This window comes from Eleginops maclovinus, chromosome 15, assembly GCF_036324505.1.
Source record: "Eleginops maclovinus isolate JMC-PN-2008 ecotype Puerto Natales chromosome 15, JC_Emac_rtc_rv5, whole genome shotgun sequence".
Taxonomy (NCBI): Eukaryota; Metazoa; Chordata; class Actinopteri; order Perciformes; family Eleginopidae; genus Eleginops; species Eleginops maclovinus.
Window position 1 is genome coordinate 1964446 of NC_086363.1, and position 16978 is coordinate 1981423.

Here is a 16978-nt window from a genome sequence, read left to right on the forward strand (position 1 = left end):
ACAGCAACAGCAACGTCTGCAGATGTCTTTCAGCAGCAGATCATGGTGCCGGTTCAGAGCGAGGCGCTAATCTCCACCATCCAGGAAACATGACGCCCCAATGAAAGGGTGAGCGTGAAGGGGTAAGAGTAGGTGTTCACACTCACAATGGCAATCTCTGAACTCGGAAAGGCAAAGTTGAAATGGCTTTAAAAGGGGGATTTAAAGGACTGCTGGGTGAGGTATATGGTGAATGGCTCCTGTAATTACAGCAGTCACACATTGTACAGATGATGCATGTACTGTAGATACTTCTGAAAGGAAAGCTTTTAAAGGTACCAGTGGATTTTCCTTTTATGTTCATGTCACACACGCAGGAAAAAGGACCATGAAGTCATAAAATAAACACGATAACCAGGTGCTGCCTCAATCTTGAATCTACAGTGGGTCTTTATCCGTCTCGTGTTTTGAAAAAGTGTATTTCTCTCTGATAAAAAGGCCTGTCGTGTGTAATATAGGTTTTAGTGCATGTAAATGGTCTGCAGAGGCTAAAATCCCTGTTAACTTCCCCCTCCCCTGCCTGAAACGCCTCTATTGGACTCCTATGTAACACTCACGCTTCTATTGGCAAGCGCTCCAACACATTGAATGTGATTTGGCTAAGGGGCGGGACATCTCTACTTGGTTGACCAATCACAAAGGGTAAACAGAAACTCCCAGGTTTTCAAAATAAGTATCAGGTTATTTGCAAGGAATTTGTTTTGGAGTTTATAAAACCTATTTTAGGGACTATTAAAGAAAGAGGGACTATGACAAATACACTTAGTTTTTATATTTCTATCGGATTACTTTAGTTTTTACCTGTCTTTTCTTTTCTTTGAAGTGTTTTATGTTTGGAAAAAGTCAATAAATAATTCGTTTTTAAATGAAAGTCATTAAGTGACTTCCAACAAATACGTAACAAACACAAATGGATGAACACAGTTTCGCTTATGCCTTTATGTCAGGATGCAGTGATGGTAACAACTGGGCTTTTAGAGAAGATCCTCTCAAAGAAGAAGGTCTTAAATGGTCTCTTCTTACCGTCTTCAAGTCATTGCACTTGGATTATTTTTAGTGCAGGACACCCTTATTAAAAGATGACTCTAATGACCAAAAAGTCCTCTCTCAGTCGTCTCCTCTACTTTTTATTAACTTTTCATGGCAGTGTAGTTATAATGTCCCGCAGTGGAACATTGGGTTATAGGAGGTTAATGGACTAAAAACATCTCCCTGCGTATTTGATATAGAACTGAAACTTCCCTACCTCCAGAATCATCTGAAATCCACAAACAGGGACGTTTGTTTGCCCCCTTGACACACGTTTACTTCCCAAAATGCTCCCGACCCCGTCTCTCTGTCAGGCTGTCATGTTAATTTGTGTATTGCACTAATTTGTATCCTATATTTAAGAGCGTTGCGGCGGCTCCAAACGGATTATATGAAGAAATGATAAGCGTGACACACGAGTGTATTAAAAACTAAAATAGGGAACATCCATATTTAGTGTGATGGAGGCATTAACTCTCACCCTGGTTGTCATTGAGGAATTTCACGCAGCTTTTCTGCCTTTTTTCTTTTTAGGGAAAAAAGGACATTTGAGGTTGTCATCTCGCTTTTTTTTTTGGACGGGGGGTCAATTTGGTTTCCGCTCACGGGAGGAGACGTCTTTCCCTTCAGAAACATTTCTGTATATGACAGCTTGCATCTCTCTCTGTATTTCAGCAGCAGCTCCTGTCACTGCAATTCACTTCAGGTAATTTCAGTCCGTGTGTAGCCGGAGATGAGTGAATCCATTCCATTCACTCCCCGTCTCCCTCTGTGTGTGTGAGAGGGTGTGTTTACATATGGAAATGTTCAGGCACAGGGAGGTAAAAGCCAATTTATTCCACACACACACACGCACACACACACACACACACACACACACACACACACACACACACACACACACACACACACACACACACACACACACACACACACACACACACACACACACATACACACACACACACAGCTTACTGCTGGCAAATGTATGCAGAAACCACATGTAAACAAAAGCAGTGTGGATAATTAAACATGCAAATATATAGGCGTACAGGCATAGTAGAAATGCTAATTTAAATTTGTATTCTTATGCAGACATGTAAACAAAAACACATTTGGAATATATATAAAAAATAATACATTCAAAAATGCTCACAAATATATGCAGAAACACACGTAAACAAAAGCATTGTTGATGAGAAAACATGCTCATTATAAGCAAATGCTAATATATATTCACAGATATATAAACACACACACACACACACACACACACACACACACACACACACACACACACACACACACACACACACACACACACACACACACACACACACACACACACACACACACACACACACACACACACACACACACACACACACACACACACACACACACACACTCGCTGCGTTACCTTCTCTCTTGTTGTTGCGAAAACATTTGACTTTGGGCAGTTTGGTGAGAAGCTGGCAGTCATTTTCTGAAAAACAAACACACAAAGACACTATTATTCAAAGGACCGGCATAATAACTCTAATATATTAGATTTGAATCCAGTAAACTGTGTGTTACTCTGGAGGGAAATTAGCATGGAAAGTCAAAGCCTTCAGTTTGACAACTCAGACATGTGTTCTGTTGTTCAAAAGCCTGTGTGCTCCCCGCTGACGCGCAGAGTTAAATTAACATGTATTTTTTACATTATTATAACTGTCTGGAGTGATATATGTTTGTAAAACTGCCAAAAAAGTGTCAAAAAGGATGAGAATCAATAAAAAAGGGGCATATTTGTAATTATTTAACAGAACTGAAACTCATATTTAATATGTTTTGGAACAACGATAGCTTTTGAACCATTGCCTGTTCTTACACCAGTAAACATTGAATTCCTCCATGTTTTTAAAAGTGCTACTACTCCCTCTACTTTTGTGATGTGAAAAGCACAGTTTTAGCTTCTGTCACACAGTGTCAAAGTTTACTGGCCCAGAAATGACTGGAAAACGTCCATTAGAGACCTTTTGACCCAAAATGGCCGCCTGTACGCTCCCCTCAACACTGAAAATGTGAGAAACTGTGAGACAGTAAATACCCAGATAGAAAAAGTTCCCTTCAAAAATATAGTTTTTATGTTCTTGTTTGTCTATATTCATATTTGTCTGTGTTCATAAAATAAAATCAGTTTGAAGTCCATGCAGAAACTAATCAAACCTGCATCACCCATACTGAACGGTCTAATTGTATAGAGGTCTACTAGCCTGTTTGTTACCTGATTTATGATCTTTCTCAACATTGTCCGAATGCTTTGATGGTCTCAGTCTCTAGTTTAAAGCCTTCTCCAGAACAGGATCATATTCATTTATTAAATTTAGGTCACATTTAGGGTCAAATTGACCATAAATCAGGGCGGGGCTACCTTGTGATAGCTAGGTTGTCTACTATTGGTTGTCTTATTTGGTGTAGGCCATTCTTTTTAAACTCCACATTGTGTTTCATGTTTGTTGTTGGTAGATTTAAATAATATATATTTTCTCCATCCCTCATGTCACTTACGGTGGCTAAAATCAAGACAAAGACGGCCAAAATGTCCAACTCCAATTCCACAAACCAGTGGGGGTTGTCACGCTGTCTACGTCCACTTCATATTTCTATATGAGTCTACAGTTTGAAGTTAGTTTCAATGAACACATCTCAAAACATGATGGGAGTTTGGCAGGTTGGGAAACACTAGTATGAATCTCAACATCCCCTTTAAAGCAATAACATTACTAATAGTGATCAGCTGTCTTTATCGTTAAGACTCTTCCATCATGCAGCAGAGTATAAGTGGGGAAAAGGGATTCATGCTGGGTCAAATATCCCAAAATAATCCCCTCCAAGACATTAGGATTGTGGCCAAAGGGAGGATATAAATGTTGTTAAATGACACATTTCTGTGTGGGAGGAAGTGGAGTTCTTCAACAGTTTTTCCTTCTGTGTGTCGCTCAGTTTTATAACACCGGGACATGTGCATATACATGTTCTATTTTTGGTTGTTTACTTGCATGATTTACTCTCCATAATACTGATTGCCTCCTCCTGCTGCATCTGTGTTGATGATTCCTTCATAGTCTAAATCCGGAAATATTGAACCCTCTTCATGAAGATTTGTAACGTTTGTGTGGCACCATCTGTCCTGATTGGCTGTCAGGTCGACTGCAGGTGTTTCTGAGGATGGGATGTTGGAGAGACTGTGGAGAATCGTCAGCAGGAAGCACATATTCTGCAGAGTTGGGTTTCTCTGACTGGAATAATTGGTGCTGATGTTTTCTGTCTCGGCTGCGATGGAGGGTTCAGTTTGTTTCTGGTTCACGTGCACGTCTCTGTGTTTCATCTGCTACACGGGGGGGGGGGGGGGGCACCGCAGCCTCTTGATTACAAAGTACTTTACATAAATGTACTATAAAACAGCAACAGCAGTTAACTGAGATATACTCTGGAACTTGTAAAAAATAAATATAGGAGTCACTTTTTCTTCAAAGGGCCAAAAGAAACAACTTCATATCTAACTAACCATCTGTCTCACTCACTCACTCACTCACTCACTCACTCACTCACTCACTCACTCACTCACTCACTCACTCACTCACTCACTCACTCACTCACTCACTCACTCACTCCTACTCACTCACTCACTCACTCACCATCTCACTCACTCACTCACACACTCACTACTCACTCACTACTCTCTCACTCACTCACTCACTCACTCACTCACTCACTCACTCACTCACTCACTCACTCACTCACTCACTCACTCACTCACTCACTCACTCACTCACACTCCACTCACTCACTCACTCACTCACTCACTCACTCACTCACTCACTCACTCACTCACTCACTCACTCACTCACTCACTCACTGTAGCTGGCCGGCTCTGTTGTGATTGTGTCAACAGCTTGGAGATGTCCCGCCCCTTAGCGTGTTAGAGTGTTCCATAGTGATGTTTTGTTCCGGAAGTCCAAGTGGAGGTGTTTCAAACATATATAACACACTACAGGAAAGGGAGTAACCCATTACAGCATATAAGGGCCTCTAAGTAGAAACGTAATACAGTAAATGTGTTTGTCAGGCCTAATGTTTGCTCTTCTAACAGGACTTGTTGGCAATACGAATAACAAGCATAGCTCTATATCCACAATGCCGGTCTCAATGTGTTTGGTTCAATCTTTACGTTTTTTTCCCCGGTGTTCTTGGTCCTTTTCACCTGGACTTTGAGTCGTGAGAGGACACAGCTGCAGGCTGCGTCTCCTCTCTGACCCAGAATCTCTTTTCATATCCATTGTAATCCTGAACGCTGTGGACCCAGCTGCTGTGAACACATTCTTCTCTCTGACCCGTCTCATCTCCGTTATCTCTGACCTGGAAGAGACCTGGAATGTGTGTGTGTGTGTGTGTGTGTGTGTGTGTGTGTGTGTGTGTGTGTGTGTGTGTGTGTGTGTGTGTGTGTGTGTGTGTGTGTGTGGCTGGCTGCAGCTCACCGTCTTCACTGAAGTCGTCCACCAGAATTATCTCGTGGATGAGATGAACTGGGGTCCTGTTCAACACGCTGTCAAGAGACAAAAGAACAAATATTATTCTCTTAGGCTTTAAGTATTAAGTGTACAGTTATATATTCAGAAAGTAAGGCAACCACACACACACACACACACACACACACACACACACACACACACACACACACACACACACACACACACACACACACACACACAGGTGTCCTATGATTTCATTATGTATGCACTGCACGTCCGCATGAGAAAAAACATATTGAAAATGTCAGCCCAAATTCCAGCTATGAGAATGTATGACGTGTCGCCTCTAAGAAACTATTTCATTAAAGACCAAGATTGGAACATAAAAAATTCATAACTTTTACTGGAGGAAAATACGCAAACGTGTTTTGTTCGTGCTGTTCCGCTGTGTATAATTTCATTATTTTTCACTTTTCAATAACATCTGTGTGAGACATACCCCTCGGGGGTGAGGCCGAGAAAGGAAGGAAGGAAGGAAGGAAGGTAAGGGAGGAGGAGGAAGGGATAAGAAAAATGGGAGAAATTAATGATCGGAAGTAGTGTTGTAAGAAATAGGGACATATTACGAAAGCAGGAGAGGACTCTTTAAAGTAGAGACACTACATACTGATATACACCTGAACATCAGCAGGAGAGGACTCTTTAAAGTAGAGACACTACATACTGATATACACCTGAACATCAGCAGGAGAGGACTCTTTAAAGTAGAGACTCTACATACTGATATACACCTGAACATCAGCAGGAGAGGACTCTTTAAAGTAGAGACACTACATACTGATATACACCTGAACATCAGCAGGAGAGGACTCTTTAAAGTAGAGACGCTACATACTGATATACACCTGAACATCAACAGGAGAGGACTCTTTAAAGTAGAGACTCTACATACTGATATACACCTGAACATCAGCAGGAGAGGACTCTTTAAAGTAGAGACTCTACATACTGATATACACCTGAACATCAACAGGAGAGGACTCTTTAAAGTAGAGACTCTACATACTGATATACACCTGAACATCAGCAGGAGAGGACTCTTTAAAGTAGAGACTACATACTGATATACACCTGAACATCAGCAGGAGAGGACTCTTTAAAGTAGAGACTCTACATACTGATATACACCTGAACATCAGCAGGACAGGACTCTTTAAAGTAGAGACGCTACATACTGATATACACCTGAACATCAGCAGGATCAAACGTCTTTAAGAAGGACTCAAGATGGAGTAGGAAAGGGAAGGAGTAGTAGAAGAAGAAGAAAGGAAACACGGAGGTGGAAAATGTGGAAAGGCAGAAAAGAGAACTGTGTTCAATAACTCGTAAAAAATAAAACAAAGAGAATACATAAACAAAGGTACAAGGGATCAAAGCACAAAAGGGCACTTCAGGTAAGAAACAGGTAAGGTAAGGAGGAAAGGAAGCATGAATGGAAGGGATTGAGACAAAGCGAGAGAGGGAAGTGTGTATGAGGAACGATGGAGGGAGATGGAGCTGATAATGTAGGAGGAGGGTGTGTGCAGAGAGACTATGAGTCTCTGAGGCACCGGACCCCATCAGGAGGGTGATGGATGCTGGGTGGGTGGGAGGGGGGAGGAGGTGGAGCAAGATGAAATAGTGGGGGATAAAAGAAAGGAGGAGAGAGGCTGGTAAGGGAGACAAATAACCCTGATTGAACCCCCCTCTCTTTCTCTGCTGATTGATGCGAGGTATAGAAGAGCGAGCAAATAAAAAAAAGAAGGGCGGGACCAAGAGGAAGGGACGGATAAAGATGGAGGTGAGGTGATCAAGAGGAAAGACAACAGTGTGTTCATGTCATTAAATCACGTTCCTCTGATGCTATCTGCAGGACATCCAGAAGCATCACGGATATAATGTATGTCTTATTATTTTTAAGCATTGAAGTGCACACCACCATAGAGTATGGAACAAACACGAGGTAAAAAGGTCTCCTTCTGTACCCTGACACTACTTCCTGCCATGGTTTCTGTTCTGACGTCAGACTGAAAGGGTCAACCGGCTGAAGATAGATTACAAAAATGCTATATAGCGGTCGAGGGTTTCAGCACAATGCAAAATGGACCAAAGTCTACCACAAATCTGTGCATTTAAAAGATCGATTCAAGGTTGAAAGTGTTCTTAAGAATCATAAAACATAACACTTTGATACCCAAGTGTAAAGACGTCATGGTACGAGATATTTAGTGGTCAATCAGAGTAAAATCACACCAGTAAACAATAGACATGTTTGACCTCAAAATAGTTTGCATACTGATTTTTCCGTGGCTTTTAAACAGATCCCTCTCTATTATCGGATTAGACTTCGGTGAAAACATCTCCTTTTTGTTCAAATTTCTCACCTAAGAGTTCACTTTCCAGACTATATTCAAACACATCATGATGACGTTAATGATGTCCCTTCACCTTATGTTATCTTCTACTGAAATGACTTTAATACCCCCGTAATGACACTCAGAGGAACCTCAGCTCACCGCTCACTGTGCCTGTTGTTGGCATGTCGTGTTATGGTGTGTAGCTCTATGGGGCAGTGCTGTTCTGGACTCGTAGTGGCGGTGATTAGATGCACAGGAATGTATTTAAAGGGCAAGTGTTGAGAGGAAAGGGAGGGCACGGGTAGAAGAGGAAACAGCACTCACCTGCAGAATTAAAAAACCTGGTGCATGTAGAATAACTTCTGTCTGTCTGTCTGTCTGTCTGTCTGTCTGTCTGCCTGTGAACCAGAGAATGGGAGCTCCTGTGTGTGTGTGTGTGTGTGTGTGTGTGTGTGTGTGTGTGTGTGTGTGTGTGTGTGTGTGTGTGTGTGTGTGTGTGTGTGTGTGTGTGTGTGTGTGTGTGTGTGTGTGTGTGTCTGTCTGTCTGTCTGTGTCTGTGTTACAGTGAGGCAGACAGACATGGATGAACGGACACAATCCTTTTTCTTTCTTTATCCACCTCCTCTCCTCCCTTTCACCACCTTCCCGCCTCTTACACACGTACACACACACACACACACACACACACACACACACACACACACACACACACACACACACACACACACACACACACACACACACACACACACACACACACACACACACACACACACACACACACACACACACACACACACAGGAGCTCCCATTCTCTGGTTCACAGGCCACTAGCTATGAGGCTTAACCTCCCCTCAGGCGTGCTGAGGGAGAAGCTATCTGCAGCTCACAGAAAATATTATCACCGCTGACAATAGCGCAGTCGGATGCCACAGAATAGCAGCTCTGTGTCTGCGTCGCTCATTTCCAACACTCATATATCCATTTTAGGAAATGTTCATTACCTACAGCTGCTATTTGGAGAGCGCTTTCATCCAGAGAGCATGCCGGTGGGAATTCAACCCCCACTCAGTGACCGGGGTGCTGCTAAATGGGTGCCGCTTTTACGCCTGCCAGGGGTGACGGGTTCAACTCCCACAGGAGCCACACATGCCCAGTGTGTGCTTAAAGTAGAGTGGCGACATTTGGATAAAAGCGGGATTATAGCTGATGCCAAACATGCGGCACAGTCCTTCAAAAAGCAGAACAACAACAACAGAGGTTATGTGAAAAACAACCTGATGGTTTGTTTTCCGAGAAGCCGTCATTGGGAACTGTTTTGGAAGAGAGCAGGTCCTATCAGGGGATAGGATGAACAACCTGTCAATCAAACTGATGGTAGGTACGGTTAGGGTAAGGCCAAGGAGAACTGGGCTTAGTAACAAAGGAAGGTACGCCACTCATTCAAGGGACAGTCTGATGTCTTCAAAGGGCTGTTTCCATCAAACGGCCTAGAGAACTACCTCCTGTTTAATTAAAGACTGATATATCTGATTGATTCTGCCTCTTGTCATTGGCAATGCTGGCGACCTGTCCATCGCGCACACCGCCTCTTGCCAAGTGCATGCTGGGACAGCATCCAACCCTACACAACGGCAAACAGTGTGGGCAGTTTAGAGAATGGACAGATGGATGAATGGCCAATTAGCTCACTAACGATAGCATTAGGCTGGCTAAATACAACAGCTGTGCACCGAACTCGAGCGGCACGTTTTATGATTTGCAGACATCCGAACGAGAGGCCGATATTAAAGTCAGAAACACTTTCCTTCATGTGATTTAAAAAAGAATGATTGTTGTTTTATAGCAAAGTGTCTGTAGATTATGAGAGAGCAGGGGAGAGAGGTAAACAAATACTGAGGGACGATGTAAGGGAACTTCACTTATTCAACTACCTGCTTTATTTCTAAAACTTGTACTTCAGTTAAAGTAGAAGTACTCAGTTCTTGTACTTGAGTAAAGTAGAAGTACTCAGTTCTTGTACTTGAGTAAAGTAGAAGTACTCAGATCTTGTACTTGAGTAAAGTAGAAGTACTCAGATCTTGTACTTGAGTAAAAGTAGAAGTACTCAGATCTTGTACTTGAGTAAAGTAGAAGTACTCAGGTCTTGTACTTGAGTAAAGTAGAAGTACTCAGATCTTGTACTTGAGTAAAGTAGAAGTACTCAGGTCTTGTACTTGAGTAAAGTAGAAGTACTCAGGTCTTGTACTTGAGTAAAGTAGAAGTACTCAGGTCTTGTACTTGAGTAAAGTAGAAGTACTCAGATCTTGTACTTGAGTAAAGTAGAAGTACTCAGATCTTGTACTTGAGTAAAGTAGAAGTACTCAGGTCTTGTACCTGAGTAAAGTAGAAGTACTCAGATCTTGTTTTTGAGTAAAGTAGAAGTACTCTGGTCTTGTACTTGAGTAAAGTAGAAGTACTCAGGTCTTGTACTTGAGTAAAGTAGAAGTACTCAGGTCTTGTACTTGAGTAAAGTAGAAGTTCCAGAGTGTAGGAATACTCTGTCACAGTAAAAGTATTCTAAATGTTCCTCCAGTGAAAGTAGAAAGTACTCTCCTCTAAATGTACTTAAAGTAGCGACAGTAAAAGTAGTCATTGTCTGATTGGTCCATTTCAGAATAATATCTCTGATATGTTTTATAATGATTGATCATTAAAGTGTTCTCAGAGCTGGTAAAGGTGCAGCTAGTTTGAATGGCTTTGTATACTGCAGGGTAGCTGCTGGATTTACTGCAGGTGAACTACAGTCTGATTTAAGGGAGATTATATTTACCATCATTATTCCAGATCTGCCTAGCAACTAAAGGGATTAAATAAATATAGTGGAGTTAAATGTACCTCTGAATTATAGTGGATGCATCTGATTCTTACCAGCATCAGATGTGCTTTTCTACATAACATCTACAGTACCTGGGATATTTGTATACTAATGACTGCAAACTGCAAATAAAGACAAATCTGAAAACAAATACAACTTTTCTAGCTCCAGTTGTAAAGCCATTTATTCCACCCTTGTTTTTTGCATTGGCACGAAGGCGGCGGCAGATGTGTTTGCTTCCACAAAAACCTCCATTTCAGATTTCAGATGGTCTTGCCACTCTGCTGCCCAGGATTTAAGGATTTATTTACACCTGAGAAGTGATGCTTTCAGCCAGATATCTTGTGCTCCGTTGGTTCCCGTAAAAACACATTGCAGCTCTCCCTCATGTGGTATCTTGTTTTACTCTCGCTGTAAATCAGCTGCAGAGTCGCTTTCCCGCTAACTCCATTCTCTACAGGTGAGGAGTCAAATTAGTTTCATGCGGTATTAGATTTCGCTTCGAGGCGCAATTTTATTTATTTTCCGTCCTCTCTAAAAGCTTTCTCCCTTTCCATATTTCTCTGTTTGTAGCTCCCCTCTCTCCCCCACACTCTCTCTCTGTCTCTGGCTGATTGGTTAGCTGACGGCCCATTCTTCCATCTTCCACCTTGCTGGAGTAATTCATCACTCTTTTCTCTCCATCTCTGCGTCCACTGCTCTTTCCATTCATCCACATCCCGCCATCTTTTGTCTGACCAATTTCTCTATCAAGACCTCTGACAGAAATGTGGGAATTTCCCAGCAAACGTCCACTTTTTGGGATAAAAAACTCCCTATTTAATTTGAACTCTTAGGCTAATCAAGTCATTTTATACGCTGCACTCACATTTATCCATTAAAATCCACATATTTAGCTCTTTTTTTGTATTCTACACAGCTGCCTTTTCATTGCATGGTAAATCTCCCCTGCTCTGACAGAAAGCCTTCCCCAGCAGATCTACAGAAACCGTTCTTGGAAAGAAGTCCTGATTCAGCCGCTCGATACGTGCTGTTCTGTCTAAGCAGCAGTGATGCATCATGCTATAAATCTGCAGCCATTAAACACTGTCTCATCACTGGCTGATCTACAGCGCTCTACATCTACGCTTACCCGTCCCAGTCTGGGGTCGTGTGGTTAGTTTGTCCACGTTAAATACCGTCTGCTAACATACAAAGATCTATATCGGTGTTCTCTAATTACTGTCTGAGGATGTTTGTTTACTGTATGAGCTTATCGGTGAAGATGTAATACCGCAAACAATCATGGGATGATAGAGTAAGATATCTGATCATTGGTAAATCAGTAAAACATTTATCGTTGTTTCAATGGAATCGAATTATAAAGTCTAAGTTCTTACAATATGTGTTGACAGAATATCCTGAAAGATTGCAGTTTTGTTTCTACATCACACTTACACATTAAATCACACCACTGTCTAAACCGGTTTGCTCTGTATTTGCATGCAAACACGTCAGTGCATGAGTGGAAATTTACTCCAAATATTCACATGAAATTGGCAGATTTTGAAAAATGAGAAAATACTTGTGGCATACTTGGAAGAGCATTAGGGTTTGTTGGTTTTTGTTGATCCGGCCAAAAAGTGAATAATCTTTCTTCAGTTTTGAGAAAAAACTCTGACTTTTCTTCCAAATTTTTATTTTTCACCGAATTCAGATTTCTTTTCCTCAGAATTCCCAAAAATATTCCCATTTAGTCAAAATCACATGTGGGCCTAAACCTCTTCCGTGTTTACAAAAATAGACTTTTCATGGAGGCATCTTGTTTATCGCCCAGATTCAGCAGCCTGTAAACACTGTCAGATTTTTTTCAGCTGAAATTGAAATCTTTGGAGGCAAACACATGTTTTTAGGAAGTGCACCTATTGCCCACAACCTTTAGAGAATCATTATTGATAGATGTAAAATATGTTTGCACAAGCGGTGTGTACAATAATAAATATATAAGAGGTTAAAGGGGATTAAGAGGAGCAGAGAAGTGCTAAATATAAAACTGAGAAACTTGCAGGAGGAAGCACCGACTATAAATCTCCCTAATGACCTCCTGCTTATAAATCCTGAGTGATCAGCTGGAGTGATCCCGAGTCTTTACTGTGCGTTTTTAGAACCACTGAATCACAAAGTGCTGAGCTGGTGCTGATCGAGTCTCTTCACCCCACCCCCCCTCGATCATGCTCTACTCCAGAATGAAGGAACCTCTGCAGCTCAGGAGGCTGCTTTACATGCACAATCACACCGCCACATAACAGAACAAACAAACCCTATTAAAACCAAATACGTGGTGAAGAGCTGCCCGTCTAACTCTCCCTCGGCGGTTTGCTTATCTCCAGCCCGGAGGCGGAGAAGATGAGATCAATTTTGGGATCAGAGCTTGATTAAATATCGACAAGGCGCCGGCTCCCCGTCTTTGATCTCTTAGAAAAAGCATTCAACGTGTCCACCATTGTCTCAGAAATCAAACTTGTTCGTTTCGGTGTGCATATCGCGCCGTGCAAAGACTCCCTTTTCGTTATGCGACTGTAGGCCATTCAGTGTTTGCACAGTCCCCGGAGCAGAGCAGATAATAATCATGCTATTCAAGGTTGGGATTTTACTGCATGGAAAACTGACGCTTGAAATTAGATTGCAGTTGTTTTTTTTTTGCTGTCTTTGACCAAAGATCTTTCAAAGCCTCTCGAAAAAAAACCCACTTCATATCTTCTGTAAACTTTTCGTCTATCCAATGACGAGTGGATTTCAAAAGCATTTGATGTTAGAGGTTCAGCTATCTGCTCAGTATTTCCCTTATCTGAGTTTCACACAGTTTGTTGAACACTAGTGGTAACTCGTTGAAGCATACAGTATGTCTTCCAGTCATTTCTGAAGAACTTCTCTATCTTTTTTAAACATCTGCTTTCATTTCTTGCAGGAACCTCTGACTTTCAAGAGGCTTGTGTGACAGTGAGCTGCAAAGAAGTCTGTAACTTTGTAAATAGATTATAATAAAATAAAATACAGGTGCAGGACTCTGTTTTAAAAGATGCTCTACTAGGCTTTTGGGGGTTTTCTCTTTCCTGTAGTGGGTTTTTATAACATTGTGTGGATGCAAATGGTCTATAAATCCTATTTTATGAGGTACTGAAATAAGCAGAAAGCAGGGGCTGGCTTTAAGGTGGAAAATCAATCTAGAAATTGATGATGCTTTGGCTCAGCAGTGACGTAAATTACATACAATTTGAAGGTAATGGACCACAACCTGCAGAACCACGGGACGGTCCATAGGACGTCTTTAAGAGGGACTCGAACACTTCCAGATGCAGTCGACTCAAACTCTGACCTCTGACCTCTCTGAGGATTTCTCAAGTGGGAGAGACACTTTGAAAAGATGGGAGATGATTCACTGCCACTCTCTAAAAACAGGGTCGGTTTTGAACATTTCAAAACTCCACAAAACAGACCAGTTGCTTCACACTTATTTTATCATGAACCATTACGTAACCAGTCCCTGTTCATCTGGTCATCTTCTTTATGTTGGGAGTGATTCACCGACTCTGTAAATGTGAAGTGAGCTCCTTTCGGCTTTGTAAAACTGTTTATGGGACAACGTTAATGTTGCAATCCTATGCAACACGTGTCTTTTGCAGGTTTGACTTTGTTGGCATATGCCCTTTGCACAACTTTATTGGGCAGGAAAGGGACGCCATATTCAATTCAAATCAAACGTGCAAACATGGTCAGGTATGCACGGAAGAGCAGTGAGAGAAAAATATTTTTTGCCCACAAATATTCCACTGTCAGAGTTGAGAAAACAATGCCACATGTGGACCTAAAGCTCTTCCGTTTTTTACAAACATGGTGGACCTCTTTTATTGTCTAACAGAACATTTCACATGTAGAGCTGCAGGCGGTACGGAGCTGCAAATCAAAATTCTGTCTTTGGTTTACTCTTTAGTTATATCAATCTGTATTTAGGGAAATAACCCCGCATTAAATCCTAACATCAACATCTGAAGTAATTATTGCTGCCATAGTTATATTTTAAATACATGATATGTAGCATCTTGCAAGTGTGTGTGATACAAAAACAAGAAGCTCAAGAGGATCCTGTAAATCCAGAAACTGAAAATAAAAGCCAAATAAACTTCTCCCAGCTCCAAGTCTCTCACACACACACACACACACACACACACACACACACACACACACACACACACACACACACACACACACACACACACACACACACACACACACACACACACACACACACACACACACACACACAGTCAGAGCCAAAGGGAGCAGCGGGGCCCAGGGAGACAGATTGTCTTTTAATTGGTTGAAAACTGCAGAGCTTTGAGAAGGGCTGAAGGGGAGGACACACACACACAAACACAAACACACACACAAACACACACACACACACACACACACACACACACACATACAAACACTTTCACATAAAACACACACTGTCCTCTGTGATAGTGAGGGGACGCAGTTGGTCCCCGCTGACTGACTGGTATAATGAGCTGAACCCTGGCCAAAACCTGGAGGTGTGTGTGTGTTTACATTGCACTGTACTGTTTGTGTGAGCGGCAACTTGCTGATACCATCCAACTGAGAGACAGAACGAAGGTTTAGAGATTGAGGGTCAGAAGTGTGTGTGTGTGTGTGTGTGTGTGTGTGTGTGTGTGTGTGTGTGTGTGTGTGTGTGTGTGTGTGTGTGTGTGGGTTACCTCATGATGGTGCGCAGCAGGGTGGATCTGGCCTCGTTGTGGAAGGTGATGATGATGGAAGTTGGAGAAAGATCAGAATCGTAATGAAGACTGGTGCACCTGCAGAGAGAGAATGAGAGAGAGAGAGAGAGAGAGAGAGAGAGAGAGAGAGAGAGAGAGAGAGAGAGAGAGAGAGAGGAGAGAGAGAGAGAGAGAGAGAGAGAGAGAGAGAGGGATTAGGGTTTAAAGTGACACGTGTCATCAAATGAAATTGGAAGCAACAGTTTATGTGTTTTCTGAATAAAATTTATTAAAAATTGTGAAACTAATCAAATTAAACCGTCCTGACTGGTGTGTCCAACAAGTGAAATGAGCCGTGATGAGGTGTGTGTTGTGTCCGAACAAGCCATCAGACAAGAACTGTTGAACTACAGAGAACCAGCCAGAGGCCTCATTAAAATACACCACATAACAGTGTGTGTGTGTGTGTGTGTGTGTGGGTGTGTGTGTGTGTGTGTGTGTGTGTGTGTGTGTGTGTGTGTGTGTGTGTGGGTGTGTGTGTGTGTGTGTGTGTACGCTGGGTCAGCAGCCTGTTCCCCTGAAAGAGCAGACACACACACACACACTCACGGTATAATGAGAAGTCTGGCCTTTACCTATCAGATTGATGGATTGGTGACATTTTCATACAGAAACAGTCTGCTTGCTCTGTTCTGGCCTTCATTTTACAGCTTTCATAAAAATGTGTGTGTGTGTGTGTGTGTGTGTGTGTGTGTAACAGGAGACATATACAGACCTATAGTCAGCTTAATGCATGGTTCTCTGCTCCCTCCCTTAATCTACATCCATAATATGCTTATTTTTAGAAAGCGTTCAGGTTGATAAACTTGATATTTGCACACAGTTTGTAAATGTGAATGATGAGGCATTTTTCATGAGAAGGTAATCGATCAACGAGCTTCATATCGTCCGACAGGAAGACTAAAATCACTACTTTTTAGACTGAACTGCAAACCTATACTTATAATAAGCCCAACTACTTTTTCTTGGATTGGCTGCAAGGCAGTGTGGGAAGCAAAAGGTGAAAAGGCCTCTATATTTAACTCGTTTCTAAAACAAATACAGGGCTCATTAAAAGGTCTGCTAGTATATCTGTCCAACCTAAGTCCATACAAGAATTTAGGCCAGATAAATATGGATCTACGTCTTTCATCTGCACATACATGTCCTTGTTGGTTAATGACTTAACATTCTGGGGCAGGAATGAGTCCTAAAACCCTGAAATTAGTCATGCAATTGTCTAAATGAGGCGACTTAAGGTCATCACGCCCAGCATTAGCCTCCTTTAGCTTAGCGGTGGTGACGTGAAGTCATGTGACCGTGCTGTAGTTCCTTTATAGCCCA

At 41.9% G+C, this 16978-nt stretch overlaps 1 protein-coding gene across 1 annotated transcript in view; it reads right to left on the reverse strand.

Moving 5' to 3' along the window:
- Positions 1-16978, reverse strand: part of galnt14 (UDP-N-acetyl-alpha-D-galactosamine:polypeptide N-acetylgalactosaminyltransferase 14 (GalNAc-T14)) — a 133765-nt gene that overhangs the window by 32549 nt on the left and 84238 nt on the right. The window contains exons 3-5 of the mRNA XM_063901417.1: positions 15596-15694; positions 5592-5659; positions 2489-2554 (exon numbers count right to left, since the gene is read on the reverse strand). Coding sequence (XP_063757487.1) covers positions 2489-2554; positions 5592-5659; positions 15596-15694 — 233 coding nt within the window. The remainder of the gene's footprint in view (positions 1-2488; positions 2555-5591; positions 5660-15595; positions 15695-16978) is intronic.